Source organism: Diospyros lotus, chromosome 13 (genome assembly GCF_014633365.1).
Source record: "Diospyros lotus cultivar Yz01 chromosome 13, ASM1463336v1, whole genome shotgun sequence".
Taxonomy (NCBI): Eukaryota; Viridiplantae; Streptophyta; class Magnoliopsida; order Ericales; family Ebenaceae; genus Diospyros; species Diospyros lotus.
In genome coordinates, this window is record NC_068350.1 from 12147916 (window position 1) to 12165339 (window position 17424).

A 17424-nucleotide genomic window follows, 5' to 3' on the forward strand; every position below is an offset into this window, starting at 1 on the left:
AATTCTGCTAGATCGTCAGAATTCACCACTGGAATAGCCTAGGCTGCTCATCTTCCTTGAGCGATTGTGATGCAAACAACGGAATTCTCTAAAATTGAGAATCAATGGTTGCAGCAGTTTAGGATTTGGCTCTCAATTCTGCTGAATTCGCTTCACCCTTCCACTTCAAGCAACAACAGCTCAATTAAATTTGCAGCGAATCGTCGGCTCAACTGCAATCTTTCGAGAACTCAATAGACTCCGATTAATTAACTGCACTGAACTGCCAAAATCGCCTATGGAGTTAATCACGTCGGCCAGCAATAACCCTCAAAATCAGATTAGAAACTCAGCCTATCTACTGTCAATCCAAATTTGCAATTGCCACAACCCACCCAATCATTGTCCACTGGCCGCAACCACTGTCCAAAGGTAAAAGGACCACCTGCTCCGCTGTCACTTCTTTAGTTCGCTTGGATGGCCAGAATCAGCTCTGCTCGCAATCGTTGCGGATTCAACGATCGCCTCCCCACCGATTCCTCCTCCTCACCCAATCACCACCAGTCTTCACAATTCGCCAAGAATTGTCGGTGCTGTTCCTTCTTGCCCCAATCACCTGAATCTGCTTCGATTAACAGCCAAATTTTACTCGATTGAAGCACCAACAATCACCTAGCTCGTCGAAGTTAGATGTGCTAAATCGCCTTGGCTCTAGCAGCTTCAAAAGAAATTGCTGCTCACTGCAGATTTTGGAAACCTATTGCTCAACTCTGCTTCTGAAGTTACCCTCTTGAATCACACGCTCACGCCTGGAATCACCTTGCTTCCAAAAAATCCCTTTCGATAATCACTGGCCTGTTACAACTCTGAAAATTGCTCCAAGTTCTAACAGCGATTGTTGCATTAGATTGATTCCTTACTCGCCGATTATCAGCTCTAAATCAGATCGAAAACAACCTCTCAACAGCCAAGAAGCACCGTCAGAATTTGCTTCTCGTGACCAATTTACAGTGAGCGAATGAACCGTTTACATTGAAATCTCAGTCGAGAATCATCGGCTTTGATACCAATTGTCAGGAACCTAGGGTTCATGACAGGTTTAAGAGGTAATTGGGGAGGAATTGAGAGTTAGATCTGAAGAAATGGAAGAAAATTAAAAAAGAACTTAACAGCGAGGGAGATTAGGAAGAACCAAGAGAAGAGAGGGAAATTAAGAGAGAGAATAGAGAAAATTTGGAGGCTCTTAAGGCTCCTTTATCTTATAGAGCCATTTATAACCTACAATTCGCTGTCCTTGAGGCCTATCAACCAAAACCTAAGTCTGATTCTTTCTCAAGGATTCAATTTCAAACTTCATGGCCTCTATCCATCTTTTTTATTCTTTAGATGACCCAGCCAACTTCAAATGTTTGAGGCTCCTCCCCTACCACTTCAGATGCACTTGTTAGTGCATGGGACATTAGGTTTAAAAAACCATATCTTAGAGGTGGTCTTCGACTCCTCCTTTGTCTATCCCTAGCCATATTATACTTTTGAGTATCCAGCTGGTCTCCTAGAGTCAACATCACTCTCTTCCTCACTCTCTTCATGCTGAGCATAATCCTGCTGATGAGAGATTTATGGGTCATTTTCAGACACTATACCTTAGACCTCAACATCTATAGACTTAGAATTTTCCTCTAAGTCTAATTGGTCCTCTATATTGATTGCCTTCATTGTAGACTCTTCATCAAATGTCACATCTCTTGTGACAATAGTTCTTGGCCCTTCAGTCTCAAGGTTCCATAATTTGTAAACTTTGACTCTGGTGGGATACCCTATAAATAGGCATTTCTTTGCCCAAGGATCTAGCTTGCTTTGCTTCACATGACCATAGGCTAAGCAACCAAATACCCTAAGATGGTCTAGACTTGGCTTATGACCTGCCACTTTTCATAGGGAGTTTTATACTCAATTGCAGCAGATGGTGATCTATTGATCACATGTGTTGCAGTCGATATTGCCTCCCCCCAAAAAGATTTAGGTAAATTTGCATGGAATAGCATGCATCCCACTCTTTCTAATAAAGTTTTATTCATCCTTTCAGCCAATCCGTTTTTCTTAGGATTTCACAGGGCAATCAAGTGTCTAATTATCCCACTCTCATTACACATTTGTGTAAGCTCTTTGTTGCAAAATTGTAACCCATTATCAGTCCTAATGGTTTTAATAATACTCCCCTTTTGGTTTTCTACCATTATCTTCCATGTCCTAAAGGCCTAAAAGGTGTGATCCTTTGACTTTAAGACATATACCCACACCATTCTAAAATAATCATCAATGATAGATAGAAAATATCTAGAGCCTCCATGTGTTAGGGTTTGGAATGGTCCCCAAAGATCTAAGTGTATGTAATCTAATGGTGCTTTGGAGGAGTTAATTGCCTTCTTGCTAAATTTAACTTTGGCAGCTTTGCCATAGATGCAGGACTCACATTTATTGAGTCCTGCAACCTGGCCATGACCTAGAATGCCATGCTTGGCAAGCTCCTTGAGCCCTTGCTTGCTAATATGTAACATCCTTAGATGCCATAGCCTAGCCTACATATGGGCATTAGTGTTTGCTATAGTAGCTTCCCCACTCAAAGTGGTTGCTTGCAGAATGTATATACCATTCTGCAGCACTGCTCTCATGCATATTAATGAACCTTTGGTGACTTTCAAGACTCCACCATCACCCTTAAAGTTAAGACCATATAGGCCCAATTCACCAAGAGAAATTAAACTTCTCTTAAGTTTTGGGACATGCCTTACTGTTGTTAAGGTCCTATATGAACCATCATACATTTTGAGCCTTATGTCACCTATCCCTTGCACCTTACATTCATGGTCATTACCTAGCATGACTTTCCCTCCATTTATTCCTTGATAATTTAGAAACCAGTGCTTCTTAGGAGTCAATATGATAAGAACATCCAGAGTCCATTACCCAAACATCATTCTCGACCTTTTCTAAAACAACAAATGCATCGGCACTAGCATATCCAAACTCACACACACTGACTCCACCATCAGCATTACACCTATCTTGAAGGTCTTTCTTTTTCTTGGGACAATTCCTTTTAATATTGTTGAAACAATTCCCGCACTTACACACTCTAGGATATCCCTCAAGAACTGCACGCTCGCTCACGCAAAAAAAAAAAAGACAAAATTTAGGAAACAAGAAACAACACAAAATCCAACACACACACACAAGACAAACGGAGATTTATCCCGGTTCGGATCTCTCTTTTTTTGGAGAACCTACATCCAGACTGATGAGGATCTTTCTCTTCACTATCTTGAAAAACACAAGAACATATTACATGTACTGCACTCTAACACACAGCCCTATACACAAGTTGTCTAATCTTGGAGATTACAAAGCTATACACACTTTTCTCTCACATACACAACACATACTCTTTCTCTCAAGATAGAATGAAAATCAGTGTATCGAATAAGACCCCCTGACCCTTTATTTATAAACCATAAAGGGTGGAACTTACAAGGACAAAACCGGTAGCCGCCTTATACATGTGGCGGTTACCGTTACAATATGTAACCGATGGTCAAACGGTCTTCTAGAAACCCCTCTGATACCCGTATCCTTTTCTGTTTCTTTTCTCTCCTAAGAATCAAGACTAATCCAAGGCAAATGCTTTAACAAATATGACCCTCCTCATGCCAATAATAACATTTTATAGGCTTCTTTCTGGTCTTGATCTAGACCTTGATGTACCCCTTCCCCTAGGGTCTCTTTTATCATTTCTAATTTTGACAGTGAGGGCATCTCTAGGAAAGGATTTACCTTCAACTTTGTTCTACAATTCTTTTGAATTAAGGGCCCCTATTACATCATCTAAAGATAAAAGTGTGTCTACCATGCTTTAGGATGTCTACAAAGGTCTCATAGGTTCTACATAGGGAGTGCAGCAAAACCAATGCCTTGTCTTCATCATTGTATTTAACATCTATATTTTCAAGATCTAGGCAAAGTTTATTAAACTCATCTATATGATCTTAAAGCTTTTGGCCATCATGCATTTTAAAAGTAAAGAATCTTGCCTTAAGACATAGACGACTGGTTAGACTTGGTCATGTACAAGCTCTCCAACTTGAGCCAAATTTCAGCGGTTGTCTTCATCATAGATACCTCCCTCAACACCTTGTCACCGAGACTGAGGATGAGTGTGTTGTACGCCTTCTTGATATCTCTTTCTTCTGTTCTACCATGTAAGTCTTCGGCATTTTGGCTTCTCCCTCCAGTGCTTCCTCAAGGCCAAGATTACTGAGGAGTGCACTCATCTTCATCTTCTAGAGGACAAAGTCATTTTGCCCATCAAACTTCTCAATATCATGTCTTGAGGCGGATGAAGATGAAGCCATTCTTCTATTGTACCGTGTCTCTTCCCCTTGAGTTTTTCTTGAAATCTTGAATTTGGAAGACGAAGGCACTGATACTAGATTGTTGCCACAATTCCCATTTCACACACTTGCACTCAACCCTCAAGATAGACAATAACCCTCACACGAAATTGGACAAATTAAGAAAGAACAATAAAACAACACAAACACACAAAGAACACCAGGATTTATCCTGGTGCAGATATCCTTTTGAATAGGAATACCCTACATCCAAATTGATGAGGCTTTGGTTTCCCCTATCTTGAAATCAGAAAGATGATACATGCACTACACTCAGCCCTATACACAAGCTATTCTAACAGAGATTACAAAGCACTAACCACTAGTCTTTACAATGAAACTCGTAGAGGAAATGGAACACCCCGACCCTCTATTTATAGAACATGTTAGAAGTTTGCCTCGAGTCAGGCTTAGAATCAGTAGAGGTAGTCAAGTCAAGAGGATATATATAGATAGGCGGTTATTCCAACTATAATTTTGTTATTAGTTGAGGGGTAAATCGATAATATCTAAACCCGGTATTGCTATTGAGTTGTCCGCCCACTTATTCTATAAATAAGGGGCAGGGTAGTCGTTTGAGTCCTTTGTAATCTTAGGGCGAATCAAGATTGTACTTGAGTAGATACTGTTGTACTAATCAATTTTCAATAAAGCAAGACTGCTCTCGAAGAGGTTCTAAGGCTGGATGTAGGATCGTTCCAAGAACGATCTGAATCAGGATAAATATCAGTGTTTCTTGTGTGGTTTGCATTTTCTGTTCTTATCTCTTTCAATTATAATATTGTGTGTTTAATTATGTTCTGTTATCTCATTTGTGAGTGGGTGCGGTTGAGAGTGATTTAAATCCTTCTAAGTATTTGATTTCCAGTGTCCCTAGTTAACAACTTGGTATCAAAGCCATTTATTAGGATCAAGAAAAACCAAGAACTCATTGAGACATAGCCCAGTCACTAAAAATGTCTTCAAATATGTCAGTCGCTAGGTATGATATAGAAAAGTTTAATGGACTGAATGATTTTGGGTTGTGGAAAATGAAAATGAGGGCTTTATTAGGGAATTTAGGACTAGAAGATGCACTAAAGGGGGAATCCAAAATGCCTAAAACTTATACAGATGAACAAAAGAAAGAAATTGTCAAGAAATCCTATAATACATTGATCTTGAGTCTAGGGGATAACGTGTTGTGAGAGGTGTCTAAAATGACAACCGCGATTGAACTTTGACTTAGATTAGAAAGCCTTTACATGACCAAGACTTTATCTATCCGATTGTATTTAAAGGCTAAGTTCTTTACCTTCAAAATGAATGAAGGTCAAAGGTTACAAGAACATATAGATGATTTCAATAAACTTTGTTTAGATCTGGAAAATATAGATGTAAAATATGATGATGAGGATAAAGCATTAGTCATGTTACATTCTCTACCTAAATCATATGAAACATTTGTAGATATCTTGAAACATGGCAGGGATACCCTAACCCTAGATGATGTAATAAGAGCCTTGAATTCAAAAGAGTTGCAGCACAGGGTAGAAGGAAAAAACTCAGCTGGGGATGTACTTTTTGTTAGGTCTAGACCTGATAAAAGGGACCTTAGGCAAAGAGGGAGATCTAGGTCTAAATCTAAGAATGGTAGGAAAGTTATAAAATGTTATAACTGCCATGAGGAAGGGCATATTAAAAGAAATTGTCCTAAGAAAAAGAAAGATTTCCTAGATAGGCCTAATTTTGAAAGTACCTCATCAATTTGTGAGGATGATTATGATAGTGTCGATGCCCTAGTAGTGTCCGAAAATGCTGACAAAGATGTATGGATACTAGATTCAGGGTGCTCTTTCCACATGTCACCTCATAGGCAAATGGTTCCTAAATTTCAAAGAAACAGCAAGGGATAAGGTGTTGTTAGGAAACAACCATGAATGTAGGATTAAAGGTATAGGAGATATAAAGATCAAACTGCAAGATGGGTTCATTAAAACATTAAATTCTGTAAGATATGTTCCTGAACTGAAAAGAAACTTAATCTCCCTTGGAGAGTTAAATAGAAACAGCTACTCCTATAGAGGAGATGGTGGAACCCTAAGGGTGTCTAGAGGCTCTCTAATAAGCATGAAAGCAATTCTAAATAATGAAATTTATGTGTTGCAAGCCTCCACAATGTGTGGAGAAGCTGCAGCCACTGATGTAAAAGCCTGTGATAAGACAAGGCTTTGGCACTTTAGGATTGCTCGCATTAGTGAGCAAGGCCTTAGGGAATTATCTAAGCAAGGGATATTAGGAGAAGGAAAATTTACAGATTTGGATAAATATGAGTCATGCATATGTGGGAAATCTACTAAAGTAGAATTCTTCAAAATTGCCATACATTCATCTAAAGCCCCTTTAGATTACATACATTCTGATTTGTGGGGTCCTGCCCAAACTTTAACTCATGGTGGAGCTAGGTATTTCTTGTCTGTAATAGATGAATTTTTTTAGAATGGTTTGGGTGTATGTTCTAAAATCAAAAGACAATACTTTTGAAGCCTTTAAAAGCTGGAAAACCATGATAGAAAACAAAAAAGGAAGTAAAATTAAAATTATTAGAGCAGATAATGGTTTAGAATTTTGTAATAAGGAATTCACTCAATTAGGTAAAGAAAATGGGATCCTAAGACACCTAACAGCCCCAGGAAATCCTAAGCAAAATGGGCTTGCTGAAAGGATGAATAGGACCTTGCTAGAAAGGGTGAGATGCATGATTTTTCATGCTAAATTACCAAAAACATTTTGGGGAAAAGCTGCTAATACAGCAGCCTATATTATCAACCTATCTCCATCAGCTGCTATAGGCTTTAAAACTCCCTATGAGATGTGGACAGGACATAAGCCTAGCTTGGATCACTTAAGAGTGTTTGGGTGCTTGGCTTATGTCCATGTCAAGCAAGGAAAGCTTGAACCGAGGGCAAAAAGGTGTTTGTTTATAGGGTTATCCTTCTGGTGTGAAAGGGTATAAATTGTGGCGTTTAGAATCAGGTTTACCTAGAACCATAATATCTAGGGATGTGACCTTTGATGAAAATTCCACTATAAAAGACATTAAATTAGATGATTCTAAAGGAAATGAAGGGAACATAAAAGCTGTGGAAGTTGGACAGCATCTAGGACCTTCAGAAAATGTCTTAGACAGCCCTATAAATCAAAATCCAGAAGAGGAACCATCGGAAAATGTCTTAGACAGTCCTATAGATCAGGATTCGGATTATAATAGAGAGAGTGAAGGGTCATCTAGCATAGAAAGTGAGCAAGATCATGAGAGATACAATGTTGCAAGAGATAGACAAAGAAGAAACGTTAGGCCTCCAGTTAGGTATGGGTACTCGGATTTAGTTTCCTATGCACTTTCAAGTGCAATAGAAAAACTGGTGAGGAGTCTCTCACTTATGAAGAGGCAATGCATTCAAAAGACTCCAAGAAATGGCAAGCAGCCATGCAAACCAAAATGGAGTCAAATAAAACTTGGATTTTGGTAGATAGACCCTTAGGGAAAAGGGTTGTAGGCTGTAAGTGGTTATTCAAAATCAAGGAGAGTGCTGGAAATGAAAATAAACCTAGGTATAAAGCTAGACTAGTGGCTAGGGGCTTCACTCAAGTGCCCATGATAGACTTTAATGAAGAATTCTCGCCTGTGGTGAGGCATACTTCAATTAGGATCCTTCTAGCCATAACAACACATTTAAATTTAATCCTAGATCAAATGGATGTTACCACAACCTTTCTACATGGAGAATTAGAGGAAAATATTCTTATGGATCAGCCTAAGGGATTTGAAGTTAGAGGGAAAAGAGAGAAAAGTATGCTTGTTAAGGAAGTCTCTCTATGGACTGAAGCAATCCCCTAGGCAATAGTACAAGAAATTTGATTCCTTCATGATAGTCCAAGGTTTCAAAATGAGTGCATTTGGTAGCTGCGTTTATTTCAAGCATATGCCTAGTAAAATACCTATATACCTTCTCCTATATGTAGATGATATGCTGATTGCTAGTCAATCAGCCATAGAAATCCAAAAATTAAAGCTGAGTGTTAACCTTAGGACTCTTAGATTACACCCTTAGGCGAGAAAACCCTCACATAAACCCTCTTAAACACTCTCGGATGCAATGTAAATGTAAGAACATAAAAATGAACAACAGAAAAGAAAATAACTGAATTTAAAATATCAAACCAAACAGCATTAGGCGCAGATTTATCCTAGTTCGGAATGCCTTTGGCAATCCTACAATCCAGCCTTCAAACACCCACCAAGAGCAGCCTTTATTTCCAGACAGAAGATCAGTACAAAACCCAAGTTCTCTCTCAACCCTATTGCTCAAGTACAACCCTTGTTCACTCCAAGAAAACTCAAGAACACAATACACATGCCTCACTTTCTCTTGAACAAAGAATACTCACAATAGAAACAGAGAACTTGACAAGAGAGAGGAGTTATTAAACTGCTGCCTTGCCCTCTTATTTATAGAGGAGGCAGACACACTTAGGCAACTAACTAACTTAGGGAAATTACATATTAACCCCAACAAAATGTACTAATTACACTTAACCCCTAGCTGCCTAATTTCTTCAGCCAAAACTACTCTTTTATACTCCTTCCAGTTCTGCTATCTTCTAGGACAAAACTCGAGGCAAACTTCAACACTGAGATTGAGATCAGCCTTTGAAATGAAAGAATTAGAAGAAGCTAAGAAGATATTAGGCATAGAAATCAAAAGAAATAAGCAGCAAAGACAGCTTATTCTATCCCAAAAGCCCTACCTAAGTAAGTTGATTAAGAAGTTTAATATGATTGATGCAAAGGAGGTTTCAGTCCCCTTTGCACAGCACTTCAAACTTTCCCATGAGCAGTCCCCAAGTGATGAATCGAGCATGAGGGAAATGAGTAAGATCCCTTACTCAAATGCAGTTGGAAGCCTTATGTACAGCATGGTTTGTACGAGGTCGGATTTGGCACGTGCTATGAGTATGTCTAGCAGGCTCATGGCCAATCCGGGTAAGGCTCACTAGAATGCTATGAAATAGACATTTAGATATGTGAAAGGAACTTAGCTATGGCTTTGATTTATGGTGGAGAAAATTTGGAAGAAGAACCTTGCATTTTAGGATTCACGAATGTTGATTATGCAGCAGATCTAGATAGGAGAAGATCCTCAACCGGTTATGTTTTTTAGCTATGGAATTCAACCATAAACTGCCTAACATTTTGAGCCATACAACAAAGCTAATCTTATAGTCATTTGATAAAACTTCTTTGTTAGCTTTCAAGAAATTTTGCTCTCACATAAAATACTAGAAGCACTTTTTCAACTTTAACCATCCTGTCTTGATTATGGGAATAACATCCTCAAGCTCTCATTCTTTTTTGAATAATCGGACCAAGATATCTACATTTGCCTTCTCTAGCAATAACTTGACTTTTAAGTCTCGCCGCAATATTATTTTCACTTCTATTTTTACTAAATTTACATTCCATATCCTTTATTTTTTACCTACTTAACTTGAAACTAATATTCCTCCATAATTCAAGCTTAGCATTCACAACTTCTTTTGTCTCATCCATCAAGATAAATATCATTCGTAAACAACATATAACAAGGTCATAAAATAAATTTTATAGTTAATATTGATCTCCATTCCCCACGAGACTTCTCTAGACACCCTACCATAAGCTTTTTGCAAGTCTATAAACACCACACACACACTCACACATCCCTTTGTTGCTTTATCTTTCCATCAAACATCCTGGTAAATAGATAACAAGCAACATTAGCCACAAGACAAAATCGTACTCCCCTGAGCAGCATTTCTCATCCAGCAAACTAAGAACGGGCTTGAAAATAGAAGCCATCCCTTTGATAGGAGATCTATCAAATTTAAGCTCAAACCAAACCATTGAAATGTTACAAAGAAGGAATGATACTGGATTACACAATCAGGAAGTCTATCCCTCTTGCCGTATTTCCCCGTCTAACCATATATCCATTGCAATATCCAAAATTAACAGTTGAAAATCCAAAATCCATCAACTTGAATTTCAAAATGAGAAAGAAAAAGGAAAGGATTTCCAGAAAGTTGCCTTTTCATGCGCTTTGAACTACGTTGGAAACACAGAATTCCAATTTGGCCGTACCACATGAAATACCAGTTGAACGAAATTCCACGGTTCCAAACACGCAACAGATACCAGAAAACCTAGAATGAATAAACCAAATAGTGAAACTAAACCGCGAGAGAAGAAAACAGCAACTGAAACCTGAATACTGAAATCGCCGTCGAGGGAGACGTTGTGAGACTCCTCGGAAAGGAAACCTTGGGCGGCGGCGCCTCCTCCTCCTTCGACCATCATCTGGCGCTCGGTGCGGTCGAGATCGGAAGCCAGAGCCGCCAAATCGAACTCGGAGAAGAAGGGGCCTTGCAGCACCGTGTTCACGCAATGCACAGCGCACAACTTCGATTCCTGCACCTCGTGGTACAACAGTCCTCCATTATCCATCGTCTCTAAGCCCCCGCCCAGCCCCCCTCCCCGCCCCCAAAAACCTAGAATTCGCTTCTCTCCCTCTCTCTCTCTCTGTATATATATATAATCACTGCCTCTTGGTTTGGCTGTGAACTTCAGCCTCGGGTGAGGAGGAGAAAACGGAAGAACTTCAGTTCTTATATTCCTTCCTGTTGCCAAAATTATTTTCGCAATAATTATTTTATAATATAATTTAATATTTAATTAAATTATCTTTAAAAATACTTATTGAGGGGAGGGAGGCTAATTGCGTTAAATAATAATTTTATTTTTTTGACTTTTCTGTTTTTGTTGTATAACAAGCTTCAAATGCTTAACAAACAAACAAAAAAAAAAATACTATTTTTGTAAACACATTTATAAATATATTTTCTTTCCGCTCCTTATATCTAAATCAAGGAATAAGTAAAATAAAAATACGAAAAAAAAGATGTGAGAGTATAATATACCATCTTCTTCCATTATGAAATTTCCTTGCAAATAAATGGAGTGTCCATTTTCCTGTTACCCTCTTCTCCTCCTTTTCTATACCCCGTCCAAACATAGGCTAAAAGATAAAATTGTATTTGGTATGCTTGAGGTTTAGTATGATTACATATAATATTTTTAATATTTGAGAGAATATATCAATTACTCTGTTATCTTTAATATAACTTTGTGATTACTCTCATGCTATTAACATATCATTGTTAAATTATTAACATATCAATATTGTCTATCTTTGTGGAGTTTTTTTTATCTACATATTCACCAAATCTTATCTATCATTTTATATCATATACATTTGAATATTATAATTAAAAATTTTAAATTTGTAACTCTATTAAAACTCAACTCAACAAATTCAACTTTAATTATGACTTACGATATTGTAGAATCATTGATGGTTCAAATAAGTGATGGAGATATAGGCAAATACTAGAAACTTAGTGACAATAATATTACACAACGAACAATAGTGTATATGAGCCAACAATTGTGCATTGATAATAAGTAAATCTTATGTTCAAGATTGAGCCCAACAATTTGTTGGGTTCGATCTTGGACCCGACAAATTCATTGGGTTCAAGTTGAAACTAGCCACTATTTTTAGATAATTTTTAATTATAAATTTTAAGTTTTCCTCTCTATCAAGTAAATTTTATAGTTATCGAAACCACTAATAATTTTTATAGCAAAGAAACAACAAAGGAGAAGCACTATGCAAATGGAAGAGAAATCCCAATTTTAGTGTAGTTGTAATACTTCAATATGTTAGGATTATTTTTATTTGTTTGAAGATGGAAGATTGTTTTAAGTTTTTAATTTTTATATAATAATATTTTCATATAAAACATATTTGGAAGTATTTTAGAAAAAAAAAAATGTGTTTAGAATTAGATTTTTTTAATATATTCTTATCGAATATTTTTTTTTGTAATTTAAAATTGATATATACTTTTGTATAATTTAAAAATATTTTTATAGTTATATTATATTTTCATTTTAAAATTAAATTTTTAATAAAGTTTTGTATATAATTGAGACAAAAAAAGTGAACAAAGACTAAGAGACAGGGAAAAGCAAGAAAGCAAAAGGGTAGAGGTGTCACTTTTTATTGTTTCTTATAGGACTAGTTTTAGTCTTATTATTTAAATATGGTTAATCTCTAACAATTGAGGTAAAATAATCATTTTATAGTGTGGATTGATATAGTCATAACTTGAAATTATTTTCCATAAAATGAAAAGTAGGATAAATTGTACTTAATTCCTATGAGTTTTTTTTTTTTTTCTGTGGTTTGAATTATGGAAAATTCTATTTGCAGGCATACTTTTTACTCTTCGCAATCACAGTTAATGAAAACTTTACAATTATTATTCGCAAATAACTTTATTACTCTTTGTAACCATTTATATTCCAAAAGTACATTTGCCCACATATTATCACGAACAGCACAACCACAGCCCAATACATCGCGCACACGCCTCTTACCTGTTGCACTCTATCGCCATTGCCTTCTATCCCCAGAGTCACTGGCTATATCGCCAGAGTTTCTAGGTAAGGATTTTATTTTAAAATTGAGCTACGCGGGGGTTCCGAGGTGGTCAGGGGCGGACCCTCCGCCTCCAACTGCTAGGATTCGAAGGCAGGGGAGTTCAGGGGAGGCCACTGCCTCTGAACTCCAGGGTTCAGTGGGTGGGATCCCCCCGAACTCCAGGGTTCAGAGGTAGCCACCGCCTTGGAACCCCAACGGTTGGAGGCGATCCCAGGTTGTGATGACCACCTCTAAACCCCGAAATTGTTTTCCTTCGTCTCTTTGGCTATACTTTTGGTAATTTTTAGTTGTGTTGTGTTATTCTTGTGTTGATTGCAATTTGAAAATCTGAATTTTTGTTTATGTCGTGTTCTCCTTGTGTTGATTGTGGTTTGAAGATCTAAATTTTTGGTTGTGTTGTGTTCTCCTTATGTTGATTGCGGTTTGAATATCTGAATTTGTAAGTAGTGTCGTGTTGTTTGCAATTTAAAAATCTCAATTGAACTACTGTTAGTTATTATCTCACGCATGTTATGTTGAACATGTTGCACCAAGAGAAAAAGAAAAACTGAAAGAGGCTACATTCATTGTAAGTTTTGCAGAAAATAACTAAATTGAAGGTGAGCAAAATTATTGTTTCATTTCTTTTTGTATGAATATAATTTTGTTGTTTATTGTAGATTGATACTGAAAGATTATAAGCAATTTAGTTAGTTTTTTTAATGTTCATGTGTTAATTGTATATGCCTATTTATTTTATTGTGTAGATATTGTAATACCCGAGAATTTGCAAAGGACTCAAGAATAAATTATCTTGAAACAAAAATGAAAATTACAAATAAATTGAGGTTATAAGATAAATTTTCACTGTTAAGAATGATCGAATCGACTGCAAGGAGTGCCCTGGAGTCGAGATGTCTAAGGAAATCAATATGGTATTAACGAGTATTTCGAGGCATGATTTATGGTATTGAAAAAAATTGGATCATAAACAATTTTCGGTACAGCTAAAATACAACTATGATTTAGGTTAAAAAATTGAGTAATTGTAGGGGATTTTCGAGAAGTCAACGGAACACTAATGAGGTTCATATTTGGTATGTAGAACAACCATTCAATAGTTTCAGGAAGAAACAAAAGGGTTTACAGCCAAAATGAAGATTCGGGTCTAAGTGCAATTTCCTAAATTTGTTATAAGGAGGTTGAAAGGACGTTGTTTCCGAATCTTCAGGTATGAAATGGAAGGTTTAGGACTTGAGGGTCGTAATGGAACTACTGGGAAGCTCAGGGGCTTCAAGAAAAGGACCAAAGTGCAAAATGAGAAAAGATAAGGGTCAAAGTTCAATTTTTCAAAAGTTGAAGATAGAGTAATCTGCCATGGCCGACCAAGCTTCCATCACCAAATTCAGTGGCGAGAGGGAGGTCGAAAGGATGTTGTTTCTGAATCTTCAAGTATGAAATGGAAGGTTTAGGACTTGGGGATCGTAATGGAACTACTGGGAAGCTTAGGGGCTTCAAGAATATGACCAAAGTGAAAAATGAAAAAAGATAGGGGTCAAAGTGCAATTTTTCAAAAGTTGGAGATGGAGCAATCTGCCATGGCCGACCAAGCTTCCACCACCACCTCTCATCACCAAATTTAGTGACGAAAACTCGAGAAAAACAGCCTAGGATGCTCTTGGGTCGAGCCTAGGTCGACATTAGCCACAAAGGTAATCAATTTAGCATGACTTCTAGCCGTTTCTTGGTCAAAATTTCGATACATTGAATCTGTATTTGGTGGCATTTTTGGACTAATCTAAGACATATAAAAGTCTCAGGGAGGTTGGATTGACCAGCCATGAGCATTTAAACGCCCGAAATCACCTATAAATAGGGGTATTCGGAGATGGTCGAATATAGAAGAAAATTAAACTCTCAGAATTGACAGCTCGGGGAAAAATTGAGAGCAACAGATAAGGGCTTTTGTTCCCTACGTCCAGAGGATCATTTATGTGAAATTTGAGCAATTTTCATTGAAAGATGAAAGAGATATGAAGCTTCGACGAAAAATCGAGCTTCGTTGGAAAATCAAGTTGAGCAATTAAAAAATGGCTCCAATTGACCGATTTGAAGCTATAATCCTATAGAGGATGAAGAAAGAAAGGCGTAGGTTCAAACGGGAGGCAAAATGGAGCTCGAATGAGGGAGATATTGTCAAAAAACCAGAGCAGGATGCAGTTGCCGGCGTGCTAGAGGAAAAAAATGACCGACGTGTGCAGTGTATGCGCCACAGCTGCCACGAGTGGGGGGCGTGTGAGCCACCTTGTGGGGGCACGTCCGAGAATGAAAAATTCTAAAAAAAAATTGTTAAATTCCTATAAAATCGAGATCTATAAGGTTGTGTAAAAAGTTTTGGTTTTGGCCTTCCTGGTTTCTCAATTTTCACAACAATTAGTCTCGTTTTACGTGCAAATGAAGTCTTGAGGTAAATTCTGGAATTTTCTTTTGAAGTTCTTAGAATATAATGAATTGTTGTAGAAAAAGATTTCAGAAAATAGTTAAAAATGTATTTTTTTGAAATTTTAGAAAGGAAAATGGAAGAAAAATAGAGGAAAATGTGAAGAAATTGAAGTATTGAGATATTTTGTGAATAAATATGATTTATAGGATTGTTGTGCTCAAGGTTAAATGATTTGTGCAATTTTTTAGGTTTGGCACAAAAATTGAGGTTATTCTGAACTTCGTGCTAAAGGTGAGTGGTTTTTCCCCAAAAACTCATGTGTTATATTGAGCATGATAGTCATGAAATTTATTATCATTTTATCATATTTATGCATATACTATTGCATGGAAAGTCATGATTTTCATTTAGCATATTGATATTTGTGTATCGGGATAGAATGTCGTCCTAATAGTGTAGCCATAATTCCCTAAGGGCAAATGATGGAACAACATTAGGATTATCCTGAAAGCAAGTCAGGATTTTGCCTAGGGTTCGGTGCGGGGCTGGTAGGCCAAGGAAGTTACACTAGGGCATATGATTTTTCATGTTATTGCATCATGCATTCATGTAACATGTTTATAAACCCTCACTAGAAGATTTATCTTCTAATTGAGATATGCCCCTAGAACATTCAAACATTCCAGTTAGGATTTGCAGCCATGGCAAGGAGATGATTGAGATGTAACGGCACGTGATGATGTGGCTGATGAGGTCAACGAGTTTGTCCTGGTATTTGCTTTTTCATGAGGATTCAAGATATGTTTTTAGTCATGTTTATAAGTTTATATTATATTGATGACTATGTATAATTGTTACGGTTTAATGTAATTCTGAGGCATCATTAGATTGTATCTGAGGTGCTTAGTTGTTATTTTGATAAACGAGCCTTTATGTATTTAAGTATTTGATGATATGATGGTACATATTCTTATGTTATGATTAAAGCGAATTCGGTTATGTACCATATCAAGTTTCGATTTTAGTTTCCGCATTTATGATGATTGTCTGCCTCAGCTTATTGATTCTTATTTTGGTATGCTTAGAAGGTAGCACGGAATTGTCGGAAAATGATTTATATTGAATTTATGTTGAAAAAAATTATTCCCTAAATTCCTAAATTATTTAACGCTCAGGAAAAGCAGGGCATTACAAATATGGTGCTTACTCGAAGAGGTGGCATACCTTCATCTCGACAGCATCCAACAACTTCCACAAAAAGGCGAAAGGTTGGGGCTCATGCTGATAAACTTAATCCATCTATTTCAGAACTAGTGACACATGTTCATGAGCAGCCACTTGCACTTGGTTTTGGCTCACCATCGACACAAACTTGTGAGCAACCCTCTACTAGTGGTTTATTTATTTATTTATTTATTTTTAACAGGAGAGAGGTTTATTGAAATGTAGAAGTTATGGTCAAAACATTCCCGAGTGGTCATTGACTAATCAATAGCCTATCCATGACATTATTGTAGGGGCTCATTTGGTACCATTTATGGAATGTACATATCGTTTAGCGAATCCTACAATTATGTTGGCATTTTCAAAAATATGATAGCCAGAGACTAACACATTTCATTTACCTTTTGGTGAGATGACAATAACACTGGATAACGTTGCAACTATTTTAAAGATACTAGTCACTGGCAGTTCTGTATCTGTGCCCATTTGACAAGTAATGAAGCACGTGACTTGCTGTGTCGGTTACTTAAGGTTTTAGCAGCTGCTGCAGTAGGACAGATAGCTGAGACTAAGGGCCCATATGCGAAGTTAGATTGGTTGACAAGAATGTTTAGCAATGTACTAGCTTCAGTTTCTGACACAGAGATTTACTATGCTAATAGAGCTTATTTGTTATATTTATTAGGTTGTACCTTATTTGTGGACAAGAGTGGTACTATAGTTTCAATCACCTATCTAGCATTGTTGGATGACATTATCTTGG

General features: G+C 37.1%; 1 protein-coding gene across 1 annotated transcript in view; it reads right to left on the minus strand.

Annotated features, from left to right (window-relative positions):
• LOC127788044 (ataxin-3 homolog) overlaps positions 1 to 17424 on the minus strand; it is a 39617-nt gene that overhangs the window by 18110 nt on the left and 4083 nt on the right. The window contains exon 3 of the mRNA XM_052316165.1: positions 10714 to 11126. Within this exon, the coding sequence (XP_052172125.1) occupies positions 10714 to 11126 (413 nt within the window). The remainder of the gene's footprint in view (positions 1 to 10713; positions 11127 to 17424) is intronic.